The 13,632-nt window shown below is 34.8% G+C and overlaps 1 protein-coding gene across 2 annotated transcripts in view; it reads right to left on the reverse strand.

Moving 5' to 3' along the window:
• Nucleotides 1-11,944, reverse strand: part of LOC115433038 (rho guanine nucleotide exchange factor 12-like) — a 66,459-nt gene extending 54,515 nt beyond the window's left edge. For both annotated transcript variants that reach the window (XM_030154227.1, XM_030154226.1), the window contains exon 1: nt 11,346-11,944. In XM_030154227.1, the coding sequence (XP_030010087.1) occupies nt 11,346-11,377 (32 nt within the window). In that variant the 5' untranslated portion in view covers nt 11,378-11,944. The remainder of the gene's footprint in view (nt 1-11,345) is intronic.
• Between the last annotated feature and the right edge of the window lie 1,688 nt (nt 11,945-13,632).

Below are 13,632 nucleotides of genomic sequence, written 5' to 3' on the forward strand. Positions count from 1 at the left end.
CAAACCCAAAACCCAAATAAAATATGCTGCAGACAAGTCACTAATGATTAAAACCCCACAATGGCTTCGAGTATAGTTAGCGAGTACTAGCACACTACCTAGACTTGTTATGGCTACAGACTAGCAAACTATAGTCTTCAACCAGCTCCGGTTATAGGCTATCAAACTAGCATTGTACGTATTAGTTCCAGTCAACAACAGGTAACATTAGTCTGGTGTCCTGATAAATGGAGATGGATGAAAATATTATAATTACAATGATAGTGTCTAAGTAGCTAGCGGGCTAAAGTAATCATGACATGTAGGCTATCTTCAGCTAGGTTTACATTATGTTCCAGCTGTCCACAGCAGCCCCATTTACACAAAACGTAGTGCGCTGTGGGATTTTGTCCATTGTTTTCTCCATATTGATGTTTTGTTACATAAACAGCGCACTATGTTTGGGCCAAACGGGGCTACCGGGAACATAATGTAAACCTAGCTTTAAAAATCTGTCTTTCCATCATGTGAAGCCTCAGCCATGCTGCTCTGTGTTTTCCTCTGTTTCACTACACAGCATGAGGGCATGCCTCAATACTAACGTGCTCAAGATCCAACAAATCGACTATCGAATTTGTCTCCAACTCTTTTAAGAATCAAGTTGGACTGATTTAATTGATTCGTTGTTGCAGCACTACTGTGAAAATCTTTCACTATGATTCAAGGCTTATTATTATATATAGCATACCATATACAGCATATTATTTATCGTCATTTTCACTCTTTTTTTGTGTGTGGAAAACATCACCAAAGGCAGGGGTGTCAAAAACTTTTTAGTTCAGGGCCCACATTCTGCCCAATGTGATTTCCAGTGGTTTGGACCAGTAAAACACTATCATAATAACGTATACATGACAGCTCCATTTATTTATCCTTCTCTTAGTACAAAAAAGTAAAATTTCATGCAAAAGTTTACATTTACAAGCTATCCTTTCACAAAAAATGTAAATAACCTGAACAAATATGAATAACTTGCAATCTTAAGAGAAATAAGTGTAATTTTAACATTATGCTTCTCACTAAATGTTTTGTGCCTTTGTAGATCCACTGTGATCTGTATGTCACAATACATATGTGTAAATGAGAAGCTGAGGCATACTAATATTGTTAAAATTACACTTAATTTTCTTAAGAAATTTCTGAATTTTCTTTTTTTCACTCTAAAACATAGAGAAAAGTTTGGGATTGATATTATTTGTAGGTTATTATGTTACCATTTTACTGGTCCGACCCATTTGAGATCATATTAGGCTGTATGTGGCCCCTGAACTAAAATGAATTTGACACCCAAAAAAAAGAGTGAAAATGATAGATAAATAATATGCAATGTAATCAGAATCATAGAGAGCTGGTATAAACCCAGCTGAGGATCTATGCAAGAGTAGAGCTATAAAAACCTTGAAATATAATCAAAAAGAACTAAATCCACAAATAACTGGTTTGATAATAATGATTTGACATTTATTGTGATAATTGCCAAACATATGAACATGTTATCTCAGCATTTCACACCCTGCAGCCCTGCAGCATATCTGTACTGACAGTTTTATCACTGATCAGATAGATACATTTCTACTGGCTGGATTTGGTGATATATAGTCAGTTCACATGGCAAAAAAAGTCTGATTAGTTGAAATCTATAATTATCATGACAAATCTTAAATCATTATTTCTCTCAGAGGGTTTTAAAGTGTAAAGATTGGTCTCGTGTAAAAGAAACCAGATGTTCCTTTCTGGTTTTAAATAAGGGTTGGTTATCAGACCCAAACATCATATGACCATCTTTTGAGGCAAAATCCCGTGTACTTTTTGCTCTTCTTTTCGTATGTTATGTCCAAAGCCTGTGGTTTCTTTATTTATAAAACAAGACACGCCTTTCTGACAAGAGAAATGAGAAGAAAATGGGTTTGAGAAATAGCACCTTTATTCTCTCACTTCTTTTAAAATGTAGAGCAGGTCCAACCAATCTGTTTTCTGCTCATTTTCTGTGGATTCTGGTGGTTTAGTCTGTGTGTAACGGCTTGTCATTGTTATTTTCTGACCAGAAACTCTGCATTTTTGCATAATTTAGAACAAAAGTCATTACAATATTGGCATTACTTGGATGAGGTAAACACTAGTCACATTTTCCAGTTCATACAGCTAGTATGCACTGCCGATCTGGATTTTTTGCTTCCGATCCCATCCGATTTTTTTAAGATTAGATTTGCCGATACCAATCTGATGCCGATCTGATACCGACTTTTATAATAAAATTTTGATTTGAATTTGGGGTCATTATTTATAGGTTATGCCATTACTTTACTTCAGATCACAATTAGGCCAAATGTGGAAGCTGAACTAAGACACCTTTGACTCTTAATTTTTGCACTTTCCAAATTCATACTGTGGGACAAATTAGAACCTTTGGCAGGTCGGTTTTGGCCCACAGGCCATATGTTAGCCACTACTGTAGCACATCTATGTACAGGTCTGTCCAGGTATTATATGAGGTTGTGTTCCGTGTCATACCTTCGTGATGCACACATCAGCAGGTTACTCGCAGGTCAGGTTGGGGTGGGTCAAAAGAATGTCAGTTTATTTGCAGGGCAGGTTGGGTCGGGTCAAATAATTCCACAAAAGCCCCGCAGGTTAAAAAAACCCAACTCGTGCATCATGTTAAAGTGAAAGTGAAACCTATTGACGTTTTACTAATTCTTTACCTAAACTGTGGAGGACTAATATGTCCTGCTGTAGTTTTATAATGAATCAAAAACATTTTTACAGTCTAATATGACTCTGAAGCAGTGGTTCCCAGCCTTTTTTGGCTTGTAACCTCATTTTAATATCACAAATTTCTGGCAAACGTAGACATTCAAAATGGGGACATTTTTTTTGCTACAATTAATTTGTTTTTGATCATATAATAGTTTGCTACACTATGTTGCAAATAAACCTTAATTTTAGACAATATTTCGTCTATATAATGTATATTATTATGGACGGAGGCAGAAAAGCCAGGTGTAGATTACTGCACAAAGTGAGAGTTTTATTTTCCTTGGTCAGGATATGTACAGTCAGTCCAGCTTGGATTTACAAGGCTGACAATTAATACTGAACAAACAAGAACTCAAACTATGAATTATGAAAGAGCTGCAGCATCTGAAACCGACCACAATGAACATTTGAAAGATAAACAGTACCACAGTGCTTCAGTTTCAGCTTCACAGTTTGTCATGTCTTTTATGGATTGTGATTGTCTCTCTCAACTCACCATATTTTTTATTAGTAAGTTTTTATTTTTATCAATTACTAGAAATTTCAGGCGACCCATTTGAATTCCAGGTGGGGTCCTGACCCCAAGGTTGAAAAACACTGCATTACAGTAGCTCTGCAACTTAATGTGGACGATGATTAAGTATCAGAAATAAAGTCACCGCCCACAGGATCTGTTTAAGGGACATTAATTATACAAACCCTTAGATTAGTGTGACGCTGTGTGTGAAATAACCTCATTAAACTAACAAAGATAATGAATAATGAATGTTAGTTGAGGACAAATGTTTTGACAGTGCCGTTATTTGTTTTTGTTTGTGTGTTTTTTTGGTTTTTGTAACGGCATGATCTGTGCTATCCTCCAAAAAGATCACGTGACAAATTAACATAAATCACAATCTAAAATCATGAGCTCAACCAGCCCTACTTTAAATCATTCATTAAAAAAATGATCCAATGACACAAAAATAACATAAAACACATGAGATGAAAATGATAACAATAAACCCCATATGATGCATATTTTTTTTAACCTTTTTCTGAGTTTTCTTCTTGCTTATTTGTTTTCATCTTCATTCATATTTTACATAATTTTAATCTCATTGTGTGTTTTATGTTATTTTTGTCTCATTGCATTTATGTCATGATTATCACAACTGACAGCATAACATAAAAAAAAAATAAAAATACAAAAGAAAATACAGTCAGATAACGTTGTGCATTTCATGTGTTTTTAGTTATGCGGAGTCAGTTTCTTGCATGACGTAGATCAGGGGTGTCAAACTCATTCTAGTTCAGGGGCCACATTCAGCCCAATATGATCTAAAATAAAATAAATAAATAAAAATAAATAATAACCAGTAAAATAATGACAGTGGAAAAAAGTCAAGTTACACTGTGAAAATGTGTACATCTATGAACCTTCCTTAAAAATATGAATAACATTAACAACCTGAAATATCTTAAGAAAATAAGTGGAATTTCAATACCTCAGTTTATCATTTACACATGTACGTTACAACGTACAGATCACAGTGGATCTACAAATACACAAAACATTGGGTAACAGGCAGAATACTGGTCAAATTACACTTTCTTCTCTTAGGTAATTTCAGGTTGTTCATATTTGTTCAGATTATTCACATTTGTTGGGAAAGGATAGTTTGTAAATGTTACATTTACATGTAATTTTACTTTTTTACACTAAAACAAAGAGAAAAAATTGGAGTTGTCATTATTTATAGGTTATTACAATTAGTGATGTCCCGATCTGGATTTTTTTTTGCTTCTGATCTGATTTTTGTTGGGGTTAGTTTTGCCGATACCGATCCAATACCGATTCGATATGACCTTTTTACAATGAAATTTTGATTTAAATTTGGAGTCATTACTTATTGGTTACTATTTTATTATTTTACTTGAGATCACAATTGGGCTGAATGTGGAACGTGTGGCGTGGAATGTAGTGCGTCTTCAGACAGGTCCATCCAGGTATTATATAGGGGTGCGTTCGGTGCAGGGCATTAGTGATGTGAAGCGGGTTACTCACTGGTCGGGTTGGGGCGGGTCAAAAGAATGTCAGTTTATTAGCAGGGTGGATTAGATCAGGTCAATTCATTCCACAAAAGCCCCACAGGTTGAAAAAACCAGACTCGCACATCGCAACCGTACCTCATGAGTACAAGCGCAGAGTGAAAGTGAAACTTAGAGATGCTTTACTAGTGCCTCTAAGCCTCCCGCTGTTGTGCAGCTTTTCCATACCTCCAGAAACTTTAATTTGAGGAGGCAGGATGTTTGCTTCCCCTCTTCCCGAACCCAGCCCATATCGGCCCAATCTCATGACTAAATCTGATCCAATCCGATCTTCTAAAAAATGCCAGATCAGCAGCCGATACCGATCTGTAGATCGGTTTGTGACATCCCTAATTACAATCAGATTTTACTGCTCTGACCCACTTGAGATCAAACTGGTCTGAATGTGGAACCTGAACTAAAATGATTTTGACACCCTGGATTATTAATATCTTCAATGTAATTTTTGCATTTTACAAACTCATCCCAGGGGCCGCTTATGGCCCATGGGCCGTATGTTTGGCACCAGTGACGTAAAGTGAAGGTCCAACAGTGGTTTCCTTTCAGATCAATGAGTTCAAGACGTAATATCTGAGCTGTTTCATCATCATAATGTGTTTGATTTAGTACGTTATGTCCCTTCAGCTCACAGAGGCTGATGTTGTGAAAACTGAAGGCAGATTTTCCCTTTTAGTCCGTTTCACTGGTGTGTCATGTTTTCCACTTCCACTGTGTTCGGATTTTAAACTGTATAGTCTTTATGTGGAGTTTGTGATGGAAACTTTACTGCTGTTGTAAAATAAAGCAGAGGAAAAGCTCAGTCTTTTCTGCAGACTGAAGGTCAAGAAATCAAATGACTCTGTTTGGCTTTCCAACGCAGTCATGTGTGCCTTTATTTTGGCGTTTCCTCAGAGGAAACTCCTGAGCGTAAAAATATACAAGTGACTTATGAGGACTGGAATCTAAAAAGCTGAAAGTCAACTATTATCACTTCTCTGATATTCACCTCATATGGTTCTTACAGAAAAGGAAACAGCCCGATATGCATCTGGTCCAGTGTGAACACAATGCAGAACTTCAAGACTTTATCAGGGGTTCCATTGTCTGCCAGGAAACACATCACAAAGTCACGTCTTTTTCCAACATTAGGCAGCGGGTTTCACTCAATATCGTCAAGTAAATATAGAAACTAGCTTCATATATTACAGAATTAGGGAAATTAGTCTTTGAATGGTGCCTGAATGAAGTGGCATGAAGCTTTTCAACATTACAGGATTGATTACAAAGACACAGGACTCAAACTGCAGACTAACATTAGCATTAACAGTGTTTCATTTACTGTCAAGTCAATTCGAAACAAAACTTTTCTTTAAAAAAGTCGCAAAAACAGAAACTGCGTGTTATGTGCACAGAGCATCCTGTTACTGCTTTTATCTACAGCCTTACACATAAAGTTTGATTAAATGCTTTTACCACGTCTCATGAAATGACTGCGACAATGTGATTTATTCCTGATAGATAAAGTGTAACTGGGATTCAAATATTTAAATAGGAATAAAAAGAGGAAAGTGTCTGAAAGCAAAGTGATTCTAACTTTATGGAGAATAGTGTATAATGTCTCAGTCCACTCAGATACATGATGTTTTTTCATTGTCTTAGTTCAGGGGTGTCCAATCCTGGTCCTCGAGAGCTACTATCCTGCATGTTTTAGATGTTTCCCTCCTCCAGCACACCTGACGGTCATTATCAGACTTCTGCAGAGCTTGATGATAGGCTTATCATTTGAATCAGGTGTGTTGGAAGAGGGATACATCTAAAACATGCAGGATAGTATCTCTCGAGGACCAGGATTGGACACCCCTGTCTTAGTTGACACAGGATTTTCTACATAAACTCAACACAAAACTTGACACAAAATTAGAACTGCACAATATATCGTTTCAGCATCGTCATCACAATGTATGTGTGCGTAATAGTCACATTGTAGGTCCTGCAACGTAGGAGGCAAATGAATTCAATGTGTTCTCATCTAATTTCAAGGGTACCTGACACACACTGCACACAGCGATCCACCAATCACAATCGTTCTTAATCAGTTTGCCGAAGCAGACCACACCCCTACACACAGAGTGAGTCACTGGTAACAACATTGAAAAATGAGCAACGAACAAGAGAAAATCACCAAAAACGAAGACTCAGTGCCAAAAAGAAAACCAACGTCAGTTATCTGTAATTATTTTGGCTATAAGAAGGATGATACTGAAACACAAGTTCTGTGTCAACAGTGCCTTGTAACTGTTGCCACAACGATAGGAAACACAACTAATTTGTCTGACTATTGACATCAGCACCACACAGCTATTTCATATGGTATTATATATGAATGAATGAATGAATGAATGAATGAATTTATTTTAGATTGTACATCAATCATTGCATAGTACATTAATCGTATTAAACCTAAAAACCAAAACATGAATAGGCTAGAAGCAAAAGCTTTTTTTTTTTTGCCTATCCTTTTCACCTAATACTGCTTACATCAACTTAAATGTGTACAGCATCGAGCATTCACACCATAAAAAAAATTACAATTACTCTCTCTTAATTCCAAGAAACCACGAATGGTATTTGAGACAATAGTATTTGTATCCCCCATCTTCCATATACCTATTTAGAAACAATTTTTTAAACCTCTTCTTAAATATATTTATGTTTGTACTTTCCTTTATCTCCTGCTCTAGATTGTTCCACAAAGTCACTCCACAGCTTGTTATGCGCATACTTTTCATTGTTGTTCTTACTTTTTTTTTTTTTTTTTTAAATTTAGATCTCCCCTTAGATTGTACCCTCCAATATCGCTGGGTTAAAAAAAAATCACAATGTCAGTTTTTTTCCAGTATCATGCAGCCCTACAACCAAAATAGTCTTTTTTTACTAAAACTCTATGCTCCTGGTGAACACACTTCTAACATGTACAGTATATAACACACAAACAGGTTGCATTTTTCATTTTTGTTGATGAAGAAATATGTTAAGAGGATTAATATCACCTCACAATTCTTTTTTCATGATTTTAAGACAGCAAAAACTTGATGAATCACATCAGTGTGAGATATTGCTCAGCCATAGTCCAGCCCACCTGTTGTACCTCCAAACACTTTTGACCTTTTTAAGGGAATATCTGGGATGACACCATCACTTATGTGACTTCAGTGTCTTCCAGAAATAAACTGTTTCCATTTCCCTTTCTGTGCGTCAACTCAGAAACCATGTCAAGGAAGAAAAAACATTTTCCCATCTATAGAAATACTTTCTACTGAGAAACTTCAAAATGTACAGAAATGCATTAATGTCAGCGCGTCTAATGACTTTAACTGACTATTAAAGGTTCAGTGTGTGATATTTAGTGAAATCTAGTGGTGAATCTGCAGATTTCAACCAACCGAACACCCTCCCCTATTGTGGCCGAAAAAGCACAAGATGTAACAAGGCATAACAAAACAACACCAATGTAAAAGACATGAGACGAAAACACCATTGTAGTCTGAGATTTTGTTATTTTTTCTATATTTTGATTTAATGTTGGGAAAGTCGATGTATGTTCATAGTTGTTGCAGTTGGTTTATCGGAGTAAACTTCTTTTTGAGTTTTTGTTTCTGACATTAACCCACAAAGTCTGTGATACTGTGGCAGAAGTTGGTGCTATTAGATAAATATGTAGGAGTTATAGGAGCTAAAGAAAAAATACAGATGGTCGATAAAGAGCTAATGATGTTAACATGATACAATTATAAACTATATCATCATGTCATTTTCATTTCATATTGGAATCATTTTCCTTTAAGTACAACCATCTATGAGCATCACAAAGTGTATTTAGTTGTTTTCAAAGTTTATTTTGTTACGTTTTCATATTAAACAGAACCCACTTCACTGTTTGGTTGTTTTACCTTTTTCTTACGTTATATATTGAACAAAGTTTTATCATTATAATAGTCTTGAATGTTCTACCTGCACATGTTCTTACTATGATGAAGAGTTTAAAGTCAACAATAACCATCTTTGATCATCTGTTGTGCCTTTTACATTTGTTCATTTGCACTTTATTGACCTTTTAGTGATGCCCTTTTCAATTATTATATGCTATTATTATAATTATTTTATTCTTCATAGCTATTTTATGTTTTGTACAGTGTATGTTTATGTATTCTATCTCCTTTTTATTATTTTTCATGTCTGTGATGTGTTTATGTGAGCAGCAGTCAACACAATATCCTTCACAAATTATAGGTAGGGTTTTTGTGTCGCTGCTTTACCATTGTTTTCTTATCTCATTTTCATTATATTAACGATTTTACACCACAAATATCTGTCTGGATCCTTGATATTTCACTCAGGACCAAAAATCATTCTTTAACCTTGACTTTTGTGATAATTTTGCCCATATCTTCCAGACTTTAAAACAATCATACCCAGTCTCCCCTACTTTTAGTGCATGTTTATATGTTACATTTTAAACAATAGTACTAAGTTATTCCAACACTAGTCGTAAATAAAATGTCAAAATAAACAAAGACTGTTTGATACAATAGTGACAAGCTCTGCTACTTCTTGCTCCACTTTTCCTTTGTTATATCCAGAGTACTTTTTGCTTTTTCTTTGTTTATAAATCAAAATATGCTTTTATTAAAAGAGAAATGAGTCAAAAATGTGTTTTGTTCATATACAAATTTGATAAAAGTGTTTTCTACATATAAAAGTACTAAGTTATTACACAAATGGGCATAAACAGTGGTAAGTTTTACTACTTTTAGCTTTTCTTTCCTATGTTATGGTCAGAGTTTGCTTTTACTGACTTTATAAAAGAAGACACGCCTTTATAAAAAGAGAAATGAGTCAAACGTGTTCTGTTCATATTTAACTTTGATTTTTTTAAAAAGTGCATTTCTCTTACATGTCAGCGAGTGTTGACTATGTACCGCTCATTGGGCTCCTCTTATGAGTTGCCAAAACACTTAAAGAGTATGTTTTATCTGTTTTTTTTCTTCTTAGTAGTTGTTTTTTGTCTTGTTGCATCTTTTTCATTGTTTTTGTCTCATTATCATTATTTACTAATGATTTAATACCACAGATATTATCCTCTGGATCCTTAATCATTCATTCAGGACCAAAAAACTTCATTTTTGGGACATTTTTGACCCTATCTTCCAGATTTTATTGAACTATACAAAATCTCCCCTTCTTTTAATGTATTCTTCTACATGTAAAAGTACTAATTTATTACACATATGGACATAAATAGTGGTAAGTTTTGCTACTTTTATCTTTTCTATCCTATGTTATGGTCAGAGTTTGCTTTTACTGTCTTTATAAAAGAAGACACGCCTTTATTAAAAGAGAAAAGAGGAGAAAATGTGTTTAATTCATATATGAATTGGAGGAAAAAGTGCATTTCTCTTACATGTCAGCGAGTGTTGACTATGTACCGCTCATTGGGCTCCTCTTATGAGTTTCCAAAACACTTAAAGAGTATGTTTTATCTGTTTTTTTTTTCTTTCTTCTTTGTTGTTGTTTTTTGTCTTGTTGCATCTTTTTCATTGTTGTTGTCTCATTGTCATTATTTACTAATGATTTAATACCACAGATAACTGTCTGGATCCTTAACCTTTCATTCAGGACCAAAAAAACTTCATTTTTGTGACATTTTTGGCCTTATCTTCCAGATTTTATTTAACTATACAAAGTCTCCCCTTCTTTTAATGTATTCTTCTACATGTAAAAGTATTAATTTATTACACAAATGGACTTAAACAGTGGTAAGTTTTGCTACTTTTAGCTTTTCTTTCCTATGTTATGGTCAGAGTTTGCTTTTCCTGTCTTTATAAAAGAAGACACGTCTTTATTAAAAGAGAAAAGAGGAGAAAATGATTTTTGTTCATATATAAATTGAAGGAAAAGTTCATTTCTCTTACCTGTCAGAGAGTGTTGACTATGTGCCGCTCATTGGGCTCCTCTTATGAGTTTCCAAACTACTTACAGAGCATGTTTTATCTGTTTTTTTTTTTTTCTTCTTTGTTGTTGTTTTTGGTCTTGTTGCATCTTTTTCATTGTTTTTGTCTCATTGTCATTATTTACTAATGATTTAATACCACAGATAACTGTCTGGATCCTTAATCTTTCATTCAGGACCAAAAGACTTCATTTTTATGACATTTTTGGCCTTATCTTCCAGATTTTATTTAACTATACAAAGTCTCCCCTTCTTTTAATGTATTCTTCTGCATGTACAAGTACTAATTTATTACACAAATGGACATAAATAGTGGTAAGTTTTGCTACTTTTAGCTTTTCTTTCATATGTTATGGTCAGTTTGCTTTTACTGTCTTTATAAAAGAAGACACGCCTTTATTAAAAGAGAAAAGAGGAGAAAATGTGCTTTGTTCATATATAAATTGAAGGAAAAGTGCATTTCTCTTACCTGTCAGAGAGTGTTGACTGTGTGCCGCTCATTGGGCTCCTCTTATGAGTTTCCAAACTACTTACAGAGCATGTTTTATCTGCAACTCCTGTTTATTTATACATTAAACTCATTGATTTTGTCTCCACGATGAGTCTTTACATGCACTTTCACCGCTTTACAGGCGAGAAAAAGGAGAAAACAGACGATCAAGTTGGTCAAAGTGAGTCTTGTGGGTGTGAATGTGCTTTAATAGTCGTGTGTCCACATCCACGGGGACATCTGGACCTGGACTCTCGTGGACAAGTTGCAGTAAAATGTCCAACTTTCACATTCTCTCTGATCCACAATGATGAGCTGCTTCTTTTTCCCTGGGAAATACTTCCACGATGACACTACATCCTATTCCTGGTGTCCGGGTAAGAACTGCGTCAAACTTTGGCTGTAAAATCCAAAAAACAGTTGAATTCTCTTGTTTCCTTCCGCGACACTGTCCACGGAGCTGCAGTGGGTTTTCAACAGCATCTTCCTCCACGTCCACGGCGGATCATTTCACCTAATTACAACCGCTTTAACAGCCTCGTCTTTTCCTCTGTACTGAGATGCAAATGGAAAAAGGAAATGCTTGTCCCCCACCCCACAAAGAGCAAAAAAGAGGAGAAAAACCCACCTTCTGCCCCGGTGCGTTCAGGGAACCCTCGGACGTTTGTCAACCCTCACGTTTCAACTTCGTAAAATGTTTCGATCTCTCGTTTTTATACCGATTTATATGCAAATAAACACATTAAACAACGTTATTTAGCGCAAAGTAAAATAACAGACATATGAAACTTAATATTGAGAAAGTGTAAGCGATGCCTTCAAGTGCATTCTGTAAGAGCTGACTCCGATGAGCTGAACTCTTACATAAGTCTGTGTTTTAGGGAAACTGAGGCTATTTCACCATCAAATGTTCTTACTTTATGTGTTGCTTGTTACTGAGAACTTTTAATGAGTATTTAACGTAAATACAGTTTATAACTTGAATACATTTATGCAGCAAAAACTCATGTAACTTTCTGAGGTTCTTTATTTGTTTATGAGGTGATTATTCAGAGCGAGAATTGTTGTTTGTTTAATTTATTTGATTTATTTAGTGTCTTTGGAAGAGACATAGTATATAAATGAACATAGTTTAGAAAACCAATGTATATATGCTCGAGTAAGAATAATTGCTAAATTATATCTGTACTTTCTTGGCAGGTTATAAACAATAAAACAATACATATCTCACACAAATACAGAGAAGATCACAGAAATGCAGTCCAGTCACAATAAATATGATGTAAAGTGCAAAGATATGGATATAGCATCTTCTGATTCAAAGCATGATAATATTATAAATAAACGATCTTTATATTGATTGCAATTTCAACATATTCTGACTTTTTGTAGAAAAATTGCAAATTTCTTCGCATAAAACAACTAATGATTTTTTTTTTTTTCTCTCTGAACGAAAGTAGTGATGCCTTCAGGTGCATCCTATAAGATCTGTCTTGTCTGTTCTGAAGTCTAACATGTTGTATTAATGTCACGGCCTCACTAATATAAAACATTTTGATGAAAAAAAGATGGATTATTACTTTGGACTATAGGGGCTCCTTTTCTATCATTACCATAATAGAGAAGTACATTTTCCAGAGTAAAAAGCGTAATATTAATATATAAGTATACTTCTTTGTTTTACAAGTATCCAAGCCTCAATAATGACATGTAATGCACATAATGTATTGCTTTTGTTATTTCCGTTATCTGGTGTTACAAGTAGATGTGAATTTTGCAAATTTTGATAAATTTACTTTACTTAACCCTTTAAAACCTGACATATCATCACTTACACACTCTCCACATAAGCAGTTTGGATGGCTGGAACTCTTTCACTGTTTTTACAATTGGAAAAACGGTTTCTGAAACCTCAGACGTTGTGCTTTATAGGTTTTATTGGGTCATTATGGTAATTTTACTCATGCTTGTAATAGAAGCTGGAGAAGAAGCCATTTTAGCAGAATTATGACATGCAGTAAATTGTAAATGACTGCTAGAATATGGAAGATCTGGAAAAAAAAAACAACAACAGTGCTCTGGAAAAATGGACATACAAATTCACTCACAGCATATTTTCTAACCTTTTAGTTCGTCAAAATCAGAAAAAAAAAAGTCCAGGCGGACCATTTTAGGTTTAGGGTTTAAAGGGTTAAAATTATTTCATTTGTTAACATAGCCTTGATCAGATTTGACAGCAGATATTTTACGTACTGGCTCAAAAACC

The sequence above is a fragment of the Sphaeramia orbicularis genome, chromosome 14 (assembly GCF_902148855.1).
Source record: "Sphaeramia orbicularis chromosome 14, fSphaOr1.1, whole genome shotgun sequence".
NCBI classification, from domain to species: Eukaryota; Metazoa; Chordata; class Actinopteri; order Kurtiformes; family Apogonidae; genus Sphaeramia; species Sphaeramia orbicularis.